The 21656-nt window shown below is 39.6% G+C and overlaps 1 protein-coding gene across 3 annotated transcripts in view; it reads left to right on the top strand.

Annotated features, from left to right (window-relative positions):
- The window catches only part of STK32A (serine/threonine kinase 32A), a 133369-nt gene that overhangs the window by 26290 nt on the left and 85423 nt on the right, over nt 1-21656 (top strand). For all 3 annotated transcript variants that reach the window (XM_018050188.1, XM_005683110.3, XM_013965671.2), the window contains exons 3-4: nt 11760-11815; nt 12826-12977. In XM_018050188.1, the coding sequence (XP_017905677.1) occupies nt 11760-11815; nt 12826-12977 (208 nt within the window). The remainder of the gene's footprint in view (nt 1-11759; nt 11816-12825; nt 12978-21656) is intronic.

Raw genomic sequence — 21656 nt, 5'->3', positions numbered from 1 at the left:
GTTAGGTTAACTACCTTAAAGTTAATAGCTAGTAAACAGTGCAGTCAAAACCCAAACCCAGAGTTTCATGTTCATAACCACTCTAATGTATTACAAAACTTTCAGGACTCATCTATACTATCAAAACCTCAGAACCCACTGGAGCCACACAAAGTCAGTTTCAAGTCCAAACCCTACCCCTGGGAGATTTAACATTTTGGGGTCTCCATAACTCATCCATAAAGGAGCAATAATATGATCGCCTTACAGTGTAAGAACTAATTAGGGTAATATATATAAAGTACTGGGTCAGTACCTAGACACGTGCATGTGCTCAGCTGTGTCTGACTCTTTGTGAGCCCATGGACTGTAGCCCGCCAGGCTCCTCTGTCCGTGGGATTTTCCAGGCAACAGTACTGGAGCGGGTGGCCATTTTCTTCTCCAGGGGATCTTCCCCACTCAGGGACTGAACCAGCATCTCCTGCATTGGCAGGCGGATTCTTAGCCACTGTGCCACCAGGAAGCCCTATGCATGGATGTACATAATACGTAATGATTATAATCATCAACTTCGACCTAAGATGTGTCACAGTGCAGGCAACAGAGGCCTACTGATTATTTATAAAACACCATTAATAATTAGCTTCAGATTCATTGAGGACGGGGGCAGAGGTGAAAAGGTTTAAGGCCATGGAAATCAGATAAATAACATTGACTGAGGGACTCTTCACACTAGGTTTGGGTCACTCAGGACGTACATCCCTGCCTGCCCTCTACTGCTTGATTACCTGCTCAGCTCTTACCCTTTCTGCAAGGCCCAAATGAAGTGCTGCCTTTCCTTGCAGCGCTTTTATCTTCTACAGTAGGAAAGAAATTTCTCCACCTTAGAGCTCCGTAGCTTTTAGTGGATGAAACAGTGGTTCATAAATCAAGCCCTGCAGACTGGTTCCTGGCAGGTTCTATCAGAAGCCCTCAGGGAGTAGATTAAAATACAGATTCTTAAGTCTGGCCTCCAGAGTTTGATTCAGGTGAGGCCCATGAAACTCATTTTTGAACAGTGTTTAAAATGTTTTAACAGTGTTTAAAACATGTTAACAGTGTTTTCTGATATTTTGATGGGTGGACACATTTGGGAATCCCTGTGGTACCACCAAGGCTGTCAGTACCTATGAATTCCTTTACACTGCAGTCATTCATGTGTATGTTTCTTACATCTTCCTGGGAGATTATCTTTCTGATACTCCAATTCAATATAAGGATAAAAATAAGAAGAAACAGAGGAAGTCCCTTGTAACATTTTCCTCACGTCTTAATCCTCTCTCCGATGATGTTTTGGTGTGTTCTCAGGACGAAACTGATTTCCTCCCTTACAGCAGTGCTGCTTGTGTTACTTGGAACTTGAGTGAGTTTTGCTAAAAAACTAAAAATTTAAAAATTACTGGAAGAATATCATGATGCCTGCAGAATAATCGAGATAGGACCCATCTGGGTATGAAGCTGCATACTTTAATGCTATCAGGGCCCCATTTTTATTGTATGAGTCTACTTTATTCCGTGTGTCGGTTTCATTTCCTGGGACCTCCTGACCTGTTTTGGTTTTGTTTTGTCTTGTTTTCCCATTTGGCCAGATCTGTTTTCCTATGCAGAAAGCTTTGTGATAGCAGAGAAAGTGTGCATTTCCAGATCTGAAAACCCTGCATGTGAAGGATGTAGATGGAATGGCTCGGGTCACAGTCCCACTCCCAGACCAGGGCTTCTGGCAAGGAGCAGGGAACAGGATAAGTGACAGATACCAGTGACACACACGGTTGGTGGGACCACTGTTGTTAAGATAGGATCCACGAAAGAGAGATACTGCTTAAGAGAAGAAGCCAGAAAGATGGGCACTATGGTGAGATAAAGGCTTTCCCTGACTCTGGGCCGCAGATCCTTCTCTCTCAGGCACCGTTACCTACATGTAATGGGCTGCAGTGGAGAACAGCATTGGAGGACAGCTCTGGACTCCACCATTCTGCCCCATGCTTACACTGTGGCCTTGGAAAAATTCATTACTTCAGGGTACAGTTTGCTCAGCTTTAAGAAAAGGGCAATAATAGTAGTACTGTTTCATTGGATTGATGGGAAATTGAAATAATATATCTATATAACAGGCTTAGACTAATGCCTGATATTCCTTACAAAAATATTAGATATTAGCTAAATAGTAACATATATTAATTATTTTGTTGTTAGATAATATTAGATATTAACAGATATTAATTATTCTGTTGTCCCACGAGGCTGTTGGCCCCAGGAAAGTAGGCAGCCTTGGCTTGCTTTCTCCCCAGCACAGAGCACAGTGCCTGGTTGTTGCTGTGCAAGCCATCAGCACACAGACCAAGTACAGTGAGCAACGTCTGCACCTGAACTCCACCCAAGTGTCTATTCTGTTGTACTGGGCGGAAGGGGGAGGGATTACACACACACACACACACAGACACTTCCCCCTGCCCCCCGCCCTCTCTCAACTGGAGTGAAGAAACATATGTAACCAGCTAAGCCATTACTGTTTCCATGTTGAATTGACTTTGCCTTCAGAGAATTATATCCTGCCCCAGTGTCATGTTTAAGCAGCCAATGTGTGTGCTGAATCAATTGGGACCGGGCAATGGCAACCCACTCTAGTACTCTTGCCTGGAAAATCCCATGGACAGAGGAGCCTGGTAGGCTGCAGACCATGGGGTCGCTAAGAGTCGGACACAACTAAGCTATTTCACTTTCACTTTCATGCATTCATTGGAGAAGGAAATGGCAACCCACTCCAGTGTTCTTGCCTGGAGAATCCCAGGGACGGGGGAGCCTGGTGGGCTACTGTCTATGGGGTTGCACAGAGTTGGACACGACTGAAGCAACTTAGCAGCAGCAGCAGCAGCAACACTGGTACTTAACATTGTGCGATATAAGTGGAGTGTTTACTAAATAAATTGTCAGCATAAGCAAGATATGGAGGGCTGGCTTCAAGACGATATTCTCCCAAAGCACTTAAAAGTATCCACTTATTAGCAATCACATTGTCATGACAGCATGCATGGAAATGATCAATTGTTTTAACTTTTCATTTAAGTAGTAGCAGGAGTTTTTAGAATTGTTATAATTTGGAAACGTTTTTGTTCCGTATATCTTGAATATATACAGCATAATTTATTCTAAGGTTATATTTTAGAAGATGTCAAAAGCTATTAAAATACAAGTACATGCTTTTAACCAGAAAAATGCCTTTTTAAAAAAGATCTAAGTCCAGAAGAACAAAAAGGGAAAGATTAATACATTTGACTATATAAAATTGGACTCTCTAAAATATAAATTTAACACAAGTTTTCTACATTATTAAAAATGTTTAAGTCAAAAGCCAAATGGACAGCCTAGAAAAATATGCCCGAGATGTACTAGAGAGAAAGTTAATATACTTAGCATTTTAAATTCACTTGCAAATAAATAAAAATAACAACTCATTAAAAGAAAAAAATATGTGAATAGGCAGTCCTTTGAAAAAATAAATGTAAATGAAGATATGAGACTTCACTCATTAGAAAAATACAGCTGACCTTCGAATAACAATTTGTGGGTCACTAATATTTGGATTTTTTTCAATAAATACATATCACAATAGTATACAATCTACCTTTGATTGAATCCATAGATATGGAACTCAAATATGGAGGAAACTTAGATATGGAGGGCAGAATGATAAATTACATGTAGAGTTTTGCTTAGAGCAGGGTTGGCACCCCAGCTCCCCACCATGTTCTTCAAGAGTCAACTGTATAAAGGTAAATCAATAATTCAAATTTTTTTGTTAGATCAAGGACAGTTGATATCACAGTGTTGGCAGGGCAATGGACAAGCTAACACAAGCTAAGTAATGGACACATTACTGAATGAGATTTGGTATAACATCTTTGAGGAGCTATTTGCAGTATCTTTTAAATTGGAAAATCCATTCTATATTTGTCCCAGAAGATCTACTTTTATAAAGACAGCCTACAACATATGCACATAAGCTGATCAAGGATGTTTGTGAGATTATTGCAGGTAATAACAGGTAATCAAATCATCTTTGGAAGTCCATCAGTTGGCTAAATCTTTTATGCTATATTTATGCAAGAAAATACAAAAAGCTATTTAAAATAATTACATATAGAGCTATATGTAATGGTATGAAAGGACAGAAACAATTATGTAGAAAGTGTTTATAATCTACAATCATATAGGAATGCTATTACCTTGCTATTGCTGTCAAATGGGAATACCTGTAGTATGCAGGGGAAAAAATCTCTTGACGGATACAGAAGAATTGGTTAACAGTAATTGCCTTCTAGGAATAGAACTAAAATTTTGGAAGGGAAGAATACTTCATTTTCTCTAAATAATTGTACTTTTTATCATTTGTAATTTTTAGTTTTCAGTGGGCCAGACATTATACTTCTGACATTATACCTCATTTTCAAAACCACCTGTGAGTCAAGTTTAATGAGCTCTGTTTTACAGATGGGGACCTTGTGATTTTAAAAAAAAAATGTAGTAACTTATCTAAGGCCCCGCTGCTGGAGTCCTTTTTCTCTCAGCAATAGAAAGGTTCACAGAAATATCTAGAAGGGTGGTTCTCGGAAATCTCACACATGTTCATGATTTGGTACTTATGAAGGCTGGCATCTTTTAAAGGAAAAAAAATAAAATTTTCCAAATATTTCTACCTCAAAAGAAGAAAAAAGAATGGGTTTTCTGCTTTACTTTCTAGGATGTTTTTCTCCCAAATTCCAAATGTCAGGGTGGTATAACGAAGTCTAAAAAGTGTTTCCTGTTTTCTTTCCTTCAACACTGTTTATAGACCAGAATGTTGAGATGAAAAGAGGTAGAAGGAAGGAAGTAAAGAGCATCAGCCCTGGAGCCACCATCAGCAGACTTCTGTTTAGGAAAAGACTTGGGAAAGCCTGACTTGTGATTCTAGAAGGAGACACAAAGCAGTCTCACCTTGCTTCCCCTCTTTCTACCTCTGGGATAACTGCAAGACAACTATAAAAACAGAGATAAGAGTGTGGGTCCAGGATCAGAAAGGTGTATATGAATTTACATGATGGTGAGTTGCTTCTGTCCACTCCTCCACTCAAGTATTGAGTGTGACTTTGTGGCAACAGTCAACCGCTGTCCCCTCAGTTAGTCCTACTGGACATGTGACTGATAAATTTGACCTGCCAATGAGCTGAGTATGATTTTAGTGCCTAAACTTTTGTTTCTCACTCAATGGTCCTTAAATGCAATTCACGAGCTTCCTTGGGTGCTCACACAAGGGGAAAAAATATTGGGTTGGACTTTTCAACGGACTCTCTTGATTTTCAAATGGGGTACCTTCATAGAGAATTTACATATGTAGTTTTGACTAAACAAGTTTTGCTTACTTTCTGGCTTGTGAAACTATTCCCAAGATAAGTGATTCACTGTACTAGTAATGTTGTGCTGTGCTTAGTTACGCAGTCATGTCCAACTCTTTGAGGCCCAGGGACTGTAGCCGGCCAGGCTTCTCTGTCCATGGGAATTCTCCAGGCAAGAATACTGGAGTGGGTTTCCATGCCCTCCTCCAGGGGATCTTCCCAACCCAGGGATCAAACCCAGGTCTCCTGCATTGCAGGGAGATTCTTTACCATCTGAGCTGCCAGGGAAGCCCATACTAGTTATAATTATTATTTAATCTCTAGGCTGAGCATGCCTATCTATAAAAACCATAAGGTTATTTCAAGGATACAATGAGACATACAAAGGAAATGTATGTAACAGGTTCCTGATGCATACAGACTTTGTGTCTGGTTGATTAATGGAGAATGTACACCTATTCAAAAGAAAAACTCTAAAGGAAGTCCTTTTAAAATACTTAGTTTTTGAAATACTACGCGTGGTATCATAACATTAGGATCCATTCAGCTTTGTCTGTTAACCTGATACACCCCCAGGCAGCCTTAAGGATACTCTAGTGACATGATGGTAACTAAGACTGGGGTAGAAGACCAAAGTGAAAGGAAGACTCTGGAGCAGAGAAGAAGGTATAGGAGGTTGAGCTGCTGTTGCCTGTTGGCTTCCCATTAGGCCACATTTCCTGGCCTAGCCTCAGCGTAAATGAGAACCAGGTTTTGTCTCTCCTTATACTCAACCACTACCTTCAAATCCTACAAAGGCCCATCATCTAATAGGGCTTCCAGAAGGCCTTTTTATTTTCCTGGCACCAGAGCGCCTCCATGAACCAGAAAGAAAGTTTTAAAACACGCTACAAGGCTAAGAAAAAAAAGAAGACACAACAAAGGTTAGCTTTGCTTTAGAGATTGAAGAAAGCACTGCTTCAAGACCACCACACCACAGACTACAAAGCCCAGATGTGTAGAAATAACACGGACAGCTGCCATTTACCTCCATGTTGCCTGATAATATCCATGTAGTAGTACTCTTGCCTGGAAAATCCCATGGATGGAGGAGCCTGGTAGGCTGCAGTCCATAGGGTAGCAAAGAGTCGAACACGACAGAGTGACTTCCCTTTCACTTTTCACTTTCATGCTTTGGAGAAGGAAATGGCAACCCACTCCAGTGTTCTTGCCTGGAGAATCCCAGGGACGGGGGAGCCTGGTGGGCTGCCGTCTATGGGGTCACGCAGAGTCGGACACGACTGAAGTGACTTAGCAGCAGCAGCAACAGTAGTACTAGTAAAAGTAATTAGTTCCAGTTCATATTCTAAGTACTTTACATACGTACTCATTTCATCTTACTACAAACCCTATGAGGTATATATTATTTTCATCCCTATTTTACCGATGAAGAAACAGAGCATAGAAATAAATTACCAGGATTGCACAACTATTAATTGGAGGAGCTGGAATTTGAACATGGATATTCTGTCTCCAGAGACTGTTTTTAATCTCAAGGGTTGGCAAACTTTTTGTAAAGTAAATATTATTTTTAAAATCCTTTAAAAATGTAGAACCTATCGTATCTCACAGGAGGTACAAAAACAAGTTGCAGGCCCATTGTGGCTTGTGGGCCATTTGTAATCTGTTAGGTAATACTATACAGGTTGACCAAACTTTTAAGCACAGTGGCTATGCTATATCATACTCCTTTAAGGCAAACCCTACATGCCTATAATAGGATTTCTGTTGACAATATAATCCACAGTTCTGATGTCATCTCTCTCGTTTTTTTTCTGAATCTATGAGGCTTGGTTGCCTTTTCCATCTGCCTTCCTTCAAATTAGTAATGCTGTTGGATATTTAAGAAGGGACTATATGGATAGTATAAGAGCTTATTTTCCATTCACTTTCAACCAGTTATTGGCTTTCTCTCCGTTATTGGGTGTATTATTATTCAGGGAAGTGACTTTAGGCACTATGGCATCAGACTGGAGTCAGTTCTTTCTTTGATTAACTAGAAATAAAGGCATAAATAAGATGCAGTTTCTCTAAAATTTTAAGATTGTCACTTTTCTGGGACTTAACCTGACGATAATTGACAGTTCTGCTAGTAGAAATTTATCAGCAACCTGGCATCTAATCCTTTATTATTTTCATTAAAGCTTAAAATGGCTTATAAAAAGACACGGTTCATGAAATGGATTAATATCACAATGGAAGCTCATGCTTCTAGGTATCTGCTATATAGTGATACTTGGAGATGCAAGACATAGTCATAGCATTTTAAGCTAGGCTGCACATGAAGGAAAACCACTGTGAGTTACTAGATTTGCTAGAGGTGAAATCTTGGGCTTGCAAATAAATCTTGATTTTTTTTTTTAACACTTATGTAGTTCATGAAGTCTAACTCAGCTTCATGTAATGAATATGATGAAATCATTGCATTGGTTATTTCAATTTGAAATTTAAGAGGAAACTTATAAAAAGAGTTTTTCAATTTATGTTGACAAGTCATATTAAAATATAGACAAAAAATTACCTCTTGATGCAGTACATATCTATCTACACACATTATGTAAAACCAAAGCAAAAGTTTCAGAGTCAATACTACTGTAACTACATTTAAGACATTTTTGTTATTTTCTTATCTATTCTATCCCATTTGATTTTTCAATGCTTTTTACTACCACTAAATTGATTTATTACCACTAACTTATTAATGACTCTAGACTCAGTTTGAAAAATACTTCCTTAGAAGATCCATGTTCTCAAATGGCTCTTGTCTATAAGGAGCAATTGTTTGGGGGTTCTTCTCTATCTTTACAGCTTACTTTGATTTATGGCCAAATAAATACATGTGTAAACCACTGTACCAGGCTCTATGGGAAGTACAAAGAGATGCCTTCAACTATTTCAAGTCAGGGATTTTCTGAGTTGCCAGGAAAACACAGATGAAACAAAGATTACTAAACAACATATCATCTCTGCCCTCACAGAGTTTCTGATGTAGCAAATAAACTCAGAACCAAGGAGTTTGAGAAGATAACATAGTCAAGTGAATGACTTAAGTAAATAGTTTTATTAGCATTTTTCCATATAAAAAGGTATTTTCTTGTCTAGAAAGGTCTTTTTTTTTTTTTAACAGATAAGAAAATAAGGACTCAGAATCTGGCATTCAGGCTTAAAGACTTAAGTATAAGACAAGACATCATAAAATTCCTAGAAGAGAACATAGGGAAAACATCCTCTGACAGAAACTGTAGCAATGTTTCAAGACAGTCTCCCAAGGCAGCAGAAATAAAAGCAAAAATAAGCAAATGGGACTTAATCAAACTTACAAAGTTTTGCACAGCAAAGGAAACCATAAAGAAAACAAAAAGACAGCCTACAGACTAGAAGAAAATACTTGTAAACAATATGACCGACAAGGGCTTAATTTCCAAAATACACTTCCAATAACAGCTTGTACAACTCAACAAAAAAACCAAACCCAATCAAAAAATGGACAGAAGACATTAATAGACATTTCTCCAACAAAGACATACAAATGTCCTATAGGCACATGTCAAGGTGCTCATCATCACTAATTATTCAGTTCAGTTCAGTCGCTCAATCGTGTCCAACTCTTTGTGACCCCATGAATCGCAGCATGCCAGGCCTCCCTCCATCCATCACCAACTCCTGGAGTTCACCCAAACTCATGTGCATCAAGTCGGTGATGCCATCCAGCCATCTCATCCTCTGTCGTCCCCTTCTCCTCCTGCCCCCAATCCCTCCCAGCATCAGAGTCTTTACCAATGAGTCAACTCTTCTCATGAGGTGGCCAAAGTATTGGAGTTTCAGCGTTAGCATCAGTCCTTCCAGTGAACACCCAGGACTGATCTCCTTTAGAATGGACTGGTTATTAGACAAATGCAAAGCAAAACTACAAGGAGAGACTGAAAACCAGCCAGAATGGCCATTATTAAAAAGTTTATTTACGTGAAGAGCTAATTCACTGGAAAAGACCCTAATGCTGGGAAAGGCTGAGGGCAAGAGGAGAAGAGGGTGATGGACTATAAGATGTTTGGGTGGCATCATGACTCAATGGACATGAATTTGAGCAAACTCAGGGAAATAGTGAAAAACAGGGAAGCCTGGCATGCTGTGGTTCACGGAGTAGCAGAGAACTGGACACAACTTGGTGACTGAACAACTACACACAACAAATGCTAGCAGGGGTGTGGCGAAAAAAGGAACTCTGTTACACTACTGGTGGCGATGTAAATTGGCGCAGCCACTATGGAAAACAGTATAAACGTCCCTCAAAATACAGATTTGCCATATGATCCAGCAATCCCATGCCTGGGCATATATCCAGACAAAACTATAGTTCTAAAAGATATAGGCAACCTTATGTTCCTAGCAGCACTATTTACAATAGTCAAGACATGGAAGCAATCTAAATGTCCACTGACAGAGGACTGGATAAAGAAGATGTGGTATAATTATATGATGGAATATTACTCAGGTTTAAAAAAGAAATAAATAATACCATCTGCAGAAACATGGATGGACTATATATCAAACTAAGTGAAGTAAGTCAGACAAAGACGATCATATGATATCACTTTTATGTAGAATCTTTAAAAAGTGATATAAATGAACATATTGATGAAAGAGAAACAGACTCAGACAGAGAGAACAGACTTGTGGTTGCCAAGCCGGAAGAGTAGGAATGGGAGGGATGGATTGGGAGTTTGGGATTAGCAGATGCAAGCTATTTTATATAAAATGGATAAACTAGGTCCTACTGCAGTATAGGATGCTATATTCAGTATTATGTGATAAACAGCTGAATCATACTGCTGTATAGGAGAAATTAACATGACACTTTAAATCAACTATAATTCAATAAAATATTAAAAAATAGTTTGTCATTTATCAGAGTAATACCATTCTTTTCAGGTTAAATCCAGAATTATTTGTGATAGACATGCTGTCTTACATGATTAAATGGCTTTTTTTTTTTTGGCTTAAATAAAGTGAGTTGTGTGTTAAGTAATGATTATGAAGTCACATTATAAAAATATTTCAACCTTGAGAAAGCTTGGAAGATGAGTGGTTCTGTTACTCATCTTTCTTTCCTTCGAAAGGAGCTAATCCGATTAATTTTGAAATCAATAAATCATGTCTTTTAAAGAGAAGAATAGAACCTTTCAGTATTTTGCAATTTTTTCTGATTAAATTCTTAAAAGCCCTCATCTTGAATTTAACTTATCTAAATCCTTATTTCAAAAAGCAGGAAAGACAGTGGACATTTTCTCAATTCAAGATAATCAAGGCACATAACCAAAGCTTGTCACCTTTCTGGAAGAATCTATGCTTTGTTCTCTTCACCAAGTGTTTCTTGAGCACTGAACCAAGAGACCATGCTATCATAAACTAAATATTTATTGCTTCTGACTCCTGGAAGGAAAAAAATTTTTTTAATTGACATATAGTTGATTTAAAATGTATTAGTTTCAAGTATATAACAGTGATTTAATATTTTTATAGATTATACTCCATTTAAAGTTAAAGAGTAGAAATGGGATTTCTGGGGGTGGGGGCCACGTCATGTGGCATGTGGGATCTTAGTTCTATAATCAGGGATCAAACCCGAGTCCCCTGCTGTGAAAGCAATGACTCCTAAGCGCTGGACTGCCAGGAATTCCCTCAGGGTGGAATAATTAAATGGCGAATGTAAAAGATCATCTCAACTTCAAATGAATTTTATAAAATAGACTTTAATGCTCATATTTATCCTCCTCTGTTAGATATTTATGCCTTGGGGATCAACTCATTCTATAAATTTACATGTATAATAGTTTCCTACTTGGGAAAATTGAAATCATTTTGATGCATGAAAGAGTGGTTGTAATGAGAAAACAGACAAGGAGAAGATTTTTAAAGTGCAACCCTTAGGGGCAGTGTATGCACAGAGGACCAGCTCTCTGGCCACCTATGTAAAACCCCTGTTATACACACTTAGATCCCCACGGCTTCTGTCCTTCTTAACTTTCAGTGAAAGTTTTAATTGTCTATTCATTTAGTGACTATTTAATCCACCAGAGTCTCTCTATGGAGCCCTCACTGGACCACAGTCTGAAAAGCAGAGACTCAATTTCTACTCTATTACTTCTATAGCCCCTAGTACTAAGCACTGTGATTAAGTGTTCAAGAAGTGTCTACAGATGAATGAACGGTCATGTTAAAGTAGTCTAGAATGTTGTTTACATAAGGTACTTAAGTTTAGTTCAATCTTTATATATTACTCATTATTTGCTAAAGAGCAACTGAATTACTCATGATGTTCTTTTGGTTTTGCAGTCAACTTTGACCACTTTGAAATTTTGCGAGCCATTGGGAAAGGCAGCTTCGGGAAGGTAAGAACCGAAATGATGGACCACTAGCAGAGAGTATGTAGCTCAGAGAGCCCAAGAATGTTCAGATGAGTTACTGGGGCCACAATAAATACGAGATGTTTCTATAAAAGTATTGCCACACTTTGAACAAAGTATGTGACAGGCAGCTACGTAACAAATATGTATGCTTTCAGAATTATCTCAAAGTCAAATCAGCTTACTCATTGGAGTTTCACACTTTCTCTAACAGGAAGAGTAAGGTTTCATAATCATTTTCAAATTGTACCAGTACCTTCAGTAACAGTTATCTTGTCAGTGTAAGAATTAAATCTTTCCATGAAGAACAGAAGCTGATTTCTGTTTTCCCCAATTGTACCATATTTTTTTCTTTTTTGAAGACCTACTGTAAAAAAAAAATATATATATATATATATATATATAAAACCCTACATAAAACATACACATTCAGTCTAATTTTTTATAAGAATCTTCCAGATTTAAATCCTGATTAGTTTCTTTGTGGAGACAAACTTAACAGAATATCTCATAATTTCATATTGAACTTGCATTTTAGAATCACCTGCTGTCGACTTTATCTGGCGTTATATGAGCCTCTTCAAGAATTTTATAACTATGGACATCACAGTGTTTTCCCCAGTGCTTCAAGTCCTTTTTGGTTATATCACTTGTGGTTGCTAAAAGAAGTTCTTTGCACAATATTGTTCATCTTAACATTGAGCCATGTCCATTTCATTCACTAAAATCTGAATAAAAATGTCATGTTATTTCAAGATTCCTGACATGGAGGAAGTTATTTTCCACCAATATGTTGTCTTAAAAACCCCCAACAGCAAAAACAAGCAAACTTGTCTGAGAAAGGAGAGATTTAGAAATTGACTTGGTAGCAACTTTAGCATCAGAGAATTTACACATGTCAGGGCCTCCAGGCAGTGCTAACCAGTCTTGCTCTGTCTCATGCCCACAATCCATCACCTCCCTAATCATGTCCTCGCTCCGGCTGGCACCGTTAGGTCTGCATCGTACAGAAGAACGATACCAAGAAGATGTATGCGATGAAGTACATGAACAAACAGAAGTGCGTGGAGCGCAACGAAGTGAGGAATGTCTTCAAGGAGCTCCAGATCATGCAGGGACTGGAGCACCCTTTCCTGGTCAATTTGTGGTGAGTGGTTTTACTGGACATTTAATGGGACAGTCCTGCCTTCACCCCCAACCCTGTTACGTAAACACACCCTGATTTCTACGTGTGCATTTGCAAAACCCTCATTAGGATCTTCGTGGGACTTTCATTCACCTTGGTTTGTCTTTCTAAAGAAACAAACTTGTTATACTGTTCAGTTCAGTTGCTGTATATCCCCTTGTCCTTGAGGTCAGTATCCTTTTAAAGCAGGGGTCCCCAACCCCTGGTTATGAACAGGGCCACACAGCAGGAGGTGAGTGAGCTCCACCTGTATTTATAGCCACTCCCCACTGTGCACATTACTGGGAGCTCCTCCTCCTGACAGATCAGCAGCGGCATCAGATTCTCATAGGAGCATGGACCAAACTATGCTTGAATCTTCCCCAAACCATTTCCCCCCACCCCCATCTGTAGAAAAATTGTCTTCTACTAAACCAGTTCCTGGGCTTCCATGCTAGCTCAGTGGTAAAGAATCTGCATGCAGTGCAGGTAACCCGGGTTGGATCCCTGGGTCAGGAAGATCCCCTGGAGGAGGGCATGGCAGGCCACTCCAGTATTCTTGCCTGGAGAATCCCATGAACAGAGGAGCCTGGCAGGCTACAGTCCATAGGGTCGCACAGAGTCAGAAGTGACTAAGCAACCCAAACTGGTCCCCTGGTGCCAGATTGGGGACTGCTGTTGAAAGCACTGTCATTTAATAGACTGACAAGGAATGCGTTCAGATGTTTTCTCACTCATTACATCTTTTTCCCCATAATTGTGGGGCAGGGACTTGAATGCAAAGTATGGCATTGCTGGCTGACATGAAGTTTGATTGTTAGGACTTGTACAAAGCGCCTTCTCCTTAAAGTGATGGGCAAGCAACCTGATTTCCTTGCAGCATAGTTCTTAAGCAGCCATATACACACTCATGAATTGGAAAAAGATGGGTGCTGCCTTTCTCCTCAAACCAGCTTTAACACAACTGGAGCTAATTTATGTCAGTAGCTAGACATTAAATGACTGATCTGCTCTCAAAGCCATTATCATAATCCAAGGCTTAGAAAATGGCAGAGAGGCTTGCATTATCTATTACTTTGAGGTCTTTATGTGGCTGGCTCATTTTCCTCTATATTTTAATGCATCCATTATATTAAGAGCCAGTTCTTCAGTATGACTGTTATTTAAATATGCATACCAAGCAGTTCTTACTTACTAATGAAGGGGGAAAAAAAAAAAACTTTTTTCTCCTTTTTAGTTAGAGAATACTAATGGAAAAATCATCAAAATGTCACTGTGTGTTTAGGGAGATTCTCTGGAGGAATCAGTGCATAAAACCTGTCTCCATCTTTGATTAATACAGCTCACTTCATACACAATTTGCTCAAAGCCTCTGTGCTACAGTTGAAAAGAAGATGGTTGTGTGTGACTTAGAAATAGGTCTATTAGGGTTTATGCAATCCTCAGACATAGGGAAGCTAATTTTAAATACAGCTTCAGTGTATTTAATCAGTAATTTAGACTGGCCTATTCACAATGCTGCCATGTAAAGAGTTCAATGGATGCAGCTCTTTCTTTCCCATACTTAACAATCATCAAATTGCCTTTTTTCCTCTCTCTTCACAATGATGAGCCTCCCTTTGTTCAGAGTCACACTGTCCTTTTTCAAAAGTTCAAGCAACTAATTTTCTTCTTTTAAGACCAGGAACGCTTCATAAGGACACACTTAGCATTTTACTCTCTCATGCTTGTCTCTCATTGCCGAGTAGGCCAAGTTGATTTCACTCAATTCCCTCTTTTTAAATAACGTGTTATAAGACTTGAAGCTGGCCAAAGCTTATAGATTTTGCTTTGCTTACTTGGTGTCATTCTAGACAACATTCTCTTCTCCGTGCATGTGATTACAGGACATATATTCTACTCTGCCCTTTTTCTCACCCTGACACTGAATCCTGCATTAGAACCTGGAGCATCATTAACACTGATAGAAGAGAGGAGAGACTCCTTACCCCATGATTCTAGCACCACACTCAGTACTGGAAACTGGGAGGGGCATTCCTGAACAGACAGCGGCGCTTTCATCCTTCAAACCTTGAGATAAGTCTTCAGAAAGCATCTTTATTCCTTCGAATAAATGCCTTAATCAGTACAGCATAGTAAATATAAGTGTCTCTTTCCACAGCTCATAAGTACCTTGTAATATTTCAGGAGGTGTGGTTATGAGTAACTTACTTCATAATTCTTAAGTCTCATTGTTAGAATGGGTTAATGTGTGCAATTTGGTTGTTTCTATGAATGAATATGGTCAAGAGCTATGCCCAGTGCCCAGAACATAGTCAGCATCTTACAAATGGTAGTTCTTACTTTCCTTGCTCCATGAAGTCATAGCATTCTGAACGTGCTCATCACCAATGGCCAGTGTGGACCCCAAAAGACAACTTTGAAGGGTACTTGGCCCCACAGCGTCAGGGCAGGTTGTCTGTGTGGTGGCACTCACATGCCAACTCATTCCCTATAAAAGCTTATGCTTATTTTTTTTCCACCTTTCTTCTGTGAATCAAAGAAAAAAAGATCTCCAGTGTGTTATATACAATTTAATCAAGATTTTTATGTCCTAGTTTAACTCGACTGAGCTTTACATCCCCAAAACTTCAGGAGCTGGTTTTCTTAAGAAGCATCATGTGATAAAATTGCAGCAATATTTTCTTTACAAAAACTCCTCTGTACCCATTTATGTATTCTGTTTTGCTGATGTGCTCTGTAGGCCTGTCAATACTACTTATAATAATCTTCTCATGGATGCTCAAAATGTCCTTGTCCTCTGGGGATGTTCAGAAAATTCTGGTTTTCGGGATGAAGGAAAACACAAGGAGGCTTTGCACTAATATTAAGAAGTTGGCTTATGAATAAATATACTAATATAAACACACACATATTACTTTTGAAAATGTTTCCTCTCATGGCAACTTGAAAACCAGAAGAACACATAGAAAAATGAAAACTCTCCAATAATCCTATCACCTTGAAACGACCACTCCTAACAGTGTGTACTTTCCAGTAAAATGTCTGTATTTGATGATGCATGAGTCCCATTCATTCCTTCTTTCATGTATAGATTTCCTGAGCACCACAATTTATAATTAGGGTTGCCAGACACAATCCAGGATGCACAATTAGATTTGAATTTCCTATACATAACCAGTACCTTTTGGTATATGTCCTAGTATCATACAGGACATTTTTAACTGAAATAGAAATTCAGATAACGAGTAAGTTTAAATGGGCATCTTGTATTTGCTCACTCTGGGGATCCTAATTGTAACAAAGATCCATACTGTGGAGATGCAGTGGTGAGCACAAGCAGATAGACTTGCTCACCCACACATGACCAATAACTATGAGAGGCTGCTGTTAATCAGGAGGCACATGAATATATCAACTGTGAGAAGTGCATGGAGGGTCTATGTGCATGTACGGGTTTCAGGGGAGGAAAGTCACTAATTCAGGAGCAGCAGTGTTAAGAGTGGAAGAACCTGCTGAATTAAAATCCAACCTCCCCAGCCTCCGAAGACTTGGCCCCACCCAGAGCATGGTCATCAGATAAAGGTTATGTTAGAAAGTGAAGGCTGCCATTCAGGGCTGGTATCCAAGAAAAAGCAAATACATTTTTCCCTTGAGCCCCTCCCCAGGGGCCTCTAACAAAGCCCTGGCAACCCATAGCTGGGAACCAATCGCCCCAGACCTGCCCAGCACAGCAGATCCCCAGGTGGCTTTTGTTAATTGGAATTAAGCCTGCAGCTGCACACAGCTGCTCCCTCTGCTCTCCTAGCCTGGCTCTCCTGTTCCTGTGAACTCCCAAGGGTCCGCGTGTGGTTTCAGGAAATGAGGAGAGGAGATTGTATTAAGTGAAAAGGACCATTTGTCCTGGGAGTGCAAAAAGAGAGCCCTGGGAGATGGCTCAACACAGCCCCATGAATGGGTTCCCTGGAACCAGACTCCATCCTGTGTGACTCTGAGCCCTGGCACCTGTCACAGAATCAGAGACCCTGAGCACGCAGAGTGGCCTTCAGAGTCCTGGCATCAACATAATAGCTCCTGTTACTTTGGGTTTTACAGATATGATGTCGTGTATTCATCCCAGCAACCTATGTGGATAAAGATTGTTTTTCCCATTTTACACCTGGAGAAATGGAGGCTGAGAGAGGTTAAGCCATTCCCCAGAGTCTCACAGCCAGGACTCAAACCCAGGAATCTGGAAGTCAAAGCCCCTGCTCTTCCTGCTGAACTCTCCCCTCCCCTACAGACATCTTGGGAGACTCTCTTACAAAATATGTAAGGAAATTCGATTGATTTTGTTGCTCATTCTCCACACCCCACAAGAATACAAACTCCATAAGGCAGGTTTGTCCACTGCTCACTCTCCTGCTCCTTACAGTAATGGCGGCCACCTCACAGGGAGGGCTGAATAAATCTCTGTTGCATCAACAAATGAATGAACGACCAATGTGAATTAGCAGTGGGACTAGGCTTCTGGCTCCGGTGTTTTTTGGCTCTTTTCCCATCACGCCTCTGCCACCTCTCCCGCACTCACTAACAGCCCCATATTGTGCCTGTTCCAGGTTCTTTGTTGGCCCTGAGGTCAGAGGGACGGGAGTTTGAATCCGTCTCACCACTTGCTAACTATGTAAATGAAGCAAGTTACATTTTGTATTTTGCTTGGTTTCTTCATCTAGAATTGGGAATGATAGCAATCTCCATAGCAGAAGGTACTACTTATGAAAAAGAACATGTATATATAAAGCATCTCAGACACAGTAAATGTTTAATGGCTGCTATAAACAAACAACTCTGAGGCCCCTCCCAGAAATGAAATGACTCCCTTCCCCCATGGCCAGAAATGATTCGAAAATTTCTCAGGTGGACAAATGTGCCTGAATATGAGCTGGCTTGGGCATTACAAAGTCTTTTGTTCTAAAAACTTAACTCAGTTTCTTTGACTATAAAATAAATGTTTTGGTATAAAATAAGAAAGTTCTAATGAAAATAATAAATATCCATATGTCATCTCTCAGAATTGTAATAGTTATCTTTATAACTATAGTTATATTTAGTTATGCTTTAAGAAATTACCACCCAAAAACAACAACAAATTACCACAAACTTAGTGGTTTTAAACAACATGAATAGAAGTTGAGGTTAAATCTATTTTCATAGTATAATGAAACATTATTTTTTCTTTTGCCCTGCACAGTTATTTGCACTGAAAGTTCACAGACAAAACTAATCAGAACAACAACTACCTATGGAATGCAGAGATTAACTAGAAGGTAGTATGTGGAAAACAGTGATTGAGAGGTTCTATTATCTTTACTGTGGTGTTGCTCGTATGAGAGTATATATTTGTCAAAGTTCATTATATTTTACACTTAATATTTGCGCATTCACTATAAATGAATTTTCCCTCATTAAAAGAATATAAATTTTTATATTTTATAAATACAAAAATATAAATTTAAAAGAACATAAATTTAAAAACACATCTGAATGTATTATCTTACAATTTTGGAGGTTAGAAGTGCAAACTCAGTCTTAACTGAGCTAAAATCCAAGCTGTCAGCCTCCTTCTGGAGGCCTTATCAGAAAATGTTTTCCTTACTTTTCCAGCATCCCGAAGCTGCCTGTGAGCCTTAGTTCCTGGCCGCTGTTTCCATCTTCAACCCTCTGACTTTCCGCCTTCCTCTTCCATCTTCTGAGGGCGCTTGTGATCTGGGCCCACCTGGTGCTGATGGTTCTCTCCTGACCTAGCTCTCTAGCCAGGCTCCTCTAAGCCTTTTTCTCAGCTAGGCCTCAACCTTGCCCTCTGAAAACTTCAACTAAACACAGGCATTGTTTCTAATAGCTCAGAGTCTCATCCTAGAATGACCCCAGCCACAACATGCTTTGCTGAGAAAAGTCTGCCACAAAAACTTACTCTTTGTTCCCCCATCAACCCCCAAGACAGTGCTCCCTCTCTCAGCCTCTGCGGGAGGGGAGGAGCCCAACTTCCCTACGTAGCGTCATTTAACAAACCAGATGCATTTCACGAGGACCAACGCCACCTTCCCAGTTTTTGTAGGTTTTCACCTTCCTGACTCTTTTGAGCCCCAGCTCATGATCCTCCCTGTTCCCTCTTAAGCAAATCAAAGTTGAGTTCAGTTCACACTGGACTCTTCCTATTGCAACAGGATATAACTGACTAAAATGTCTCCTTATTACTTTAACCACTGTCAGCTTTGTTAATTTAGGAAGAGATATGATTAAATTAAGGACCTTGTGAAGGGGAGATAATCCTGAATTATCCAGTGTTGTCATAAGAAGAAATTGTCCTTAGATTTGGCCCTGATGAACTCAGGTAGGTGTGCAAGAATGGAGTAGTTCCTGAAGATGAACTTAGCAAAAAACAGTGTATTGTGTGGCCAACACATAATAATTGTTCCATATGGTTGTTGACTGACTGACTAATGGACTAATGGCCAAGAAACTAGGTCTTTATAATACAAACATTCATTTATTCATTTACTCTTCAGTATTAAAAGGTGGAGAAGGAAATGGCACCCCACTCCAGTACTCTTGCCTGGAAACTCCCATGGACGGAGGAGCCTGGAGGGCTGCAGTCCATGGGGTCGCTGAGGGTCAGACACGACTGAGCGACTTCACTTTCACTTTTCACTTTCATGCATTGGAGAAGGAAATGGCAACCCACTCCAGTGTTCTTGCCTGGAGAATCCCAGGGACGGGGGAGCCTGGTGGGCTACTGTCTATGGGGTTGCACAGAGTTGGACACGACTAAAGCGACTTAGCAGCAGCAGTATTAAAAGGAGTCCTTAATTACAAACAATACAAGGAGATATTAGAAAATCTAAGCTCAAGAGAGATTCATTGGAAGGTTATGGGGTAGCTTACATAGTTATCAGAAGTAAAGTTTGAAGAAGTAGGTCTCAGGAGGGTGAGGGCCAGAGGCAGCTCTGTGACTGTAGATGGCAGGAACTAATGGACAGGCTGTCTCAGCTGGAATGAGTCAGCTGTAGCCAATTTTCTAACCTTGCATCACCTACTCAAGGTTCAGAATCCTGGGAGGGAATCCAACTGGCCTTGCTCAGAAAATGTGCCCACCCCTTGGCAAGAAGAAAGAGTGAAATAAATAATGACTCCTAGACTGTCCACCTGAGCACTTGATAAATAATAATGTCATTCACTGAAGAGGGAAATCTGAGGAGGGACAGGTTCATTGTCAAAATAAACTCTCTCTTCCCTGTGTTAGTTTTGAGCTGCATCTTAGGTACCCAGATAGAGCTGTTGAATAGATGATGAGTCTGGAGCTCAGAAAAGAAATCCAGACTCCAAGGAAAAGCCCCACAAAATACTAATATGGGAATCATTGGCTTATAGGTGCTACTTACACCAGGGATTTGAAGAAAGCACCACTGGAGAGTAATTAGAAGAAAAAGACTGAGGATTCAAGATCTAGAATGTTTAATAGTTCTGATAGAGGAGAAAGACTCAGGGAACTAGAAAAGAAGGAATTGCCAAGAACCTAGCCAACAAGTGAGGAATAAATCAGGAGACTGGCAACCCAGAGTCAAGGACACTAAGTGCTTCAGAAAAGAAGGCGTATAAGCCATTGCGAGTGCTGCAGAGAAGTCAGGAAAGAGGAAACAACTGCCCACTGACTTGGGAAGATACGCATATTGTGACCTTGATAAGAGCCAGCTTCAAAAGTTTAGACAAAAGACTGAAGGGAGTAACTTGATGAGAACATGGGACTGTGTAATTTTCTTTTTGGAGGGTGGAGTACAAATTGGTTTTGTTGTGTTTTAAGATTAACCCATGTTGTCACAAGTAGCAAGTATATTGCCATTTCTCTATTATAGTCCATTATATGAATATACCATGATTTATCTGTACATCTTAAAAATTTTTTATTATGCAAAACAATGTTTAAAAATTGAAGTGTAATCGATTCAGTGTGTTAATTTCAGGTGTACATCACAGTGATTCCTGGGTATATGTGTTATTACAAATTATTGAGTATAGTACCCTATGTTATACAGTAGCTCCTTGTTGTTTATCTGTTTTATATGTAGTATATAGTAGTGTTTATTTTATTTTATTGTCGATGGATGTTTGGGTTGTTTCCAGTTTGAAACTTTTACAAATAGTTCTGCTATAAGTACGCTTGTCTGTATCTTTTGGTAAACAAAAGTACTCATATTGGGGGGCATAAACCGAGGAATTAAATCAGTGGATCCTAAGATTTATGTATGTTTACCTGGCAGTTTTCCAAAGAAGTACCAATTTATATTCACATCAGCAAGATATAAGAATTCAGGTTGGCTTTAGATTGAATTTTCCTAGTGACCTAGAGTTTGGGCACATTTTTATATGCTTATTGGCCATTGGGAACCCTTTTTTTTTTTTTAAGTGCTTAAGTGTTTTGTCCATCTTTCTACGGTTTTCTGCCTCTTTTTCTCATTGATCTATAGAAGTTATTTATATATTCTGTGGTTGGCGGTTTAGTTGCTAAGTCGTGTCCAGCTATTTGAGACCCCAGAACTGTAGCCCACCAGACTCCTCTGTACATGGGATTTCCCAGACAAGAATGCTGGAGTGGGTTGCCATTTCCTGCTCCCAGGCATCTTCCCA

Source organism: Capra hircus, chromosome 7 (genome assembly GCF_001704415.2).
Source record: "Capra hircus breed San Clemente chromosome 7, ASM170441v1, whole genome shotgun sequence".
NCBI lineage: Eukaryota > Metazoa > Chordata > Mammalia > Artiodactyla > Bovidae > Capra > Capra hircus.
The sequence above is the reverse complement of the archived record's forward strand: the minus strand, read 5'-3'. Positions and strand labels throughout refer to the sequence as shown.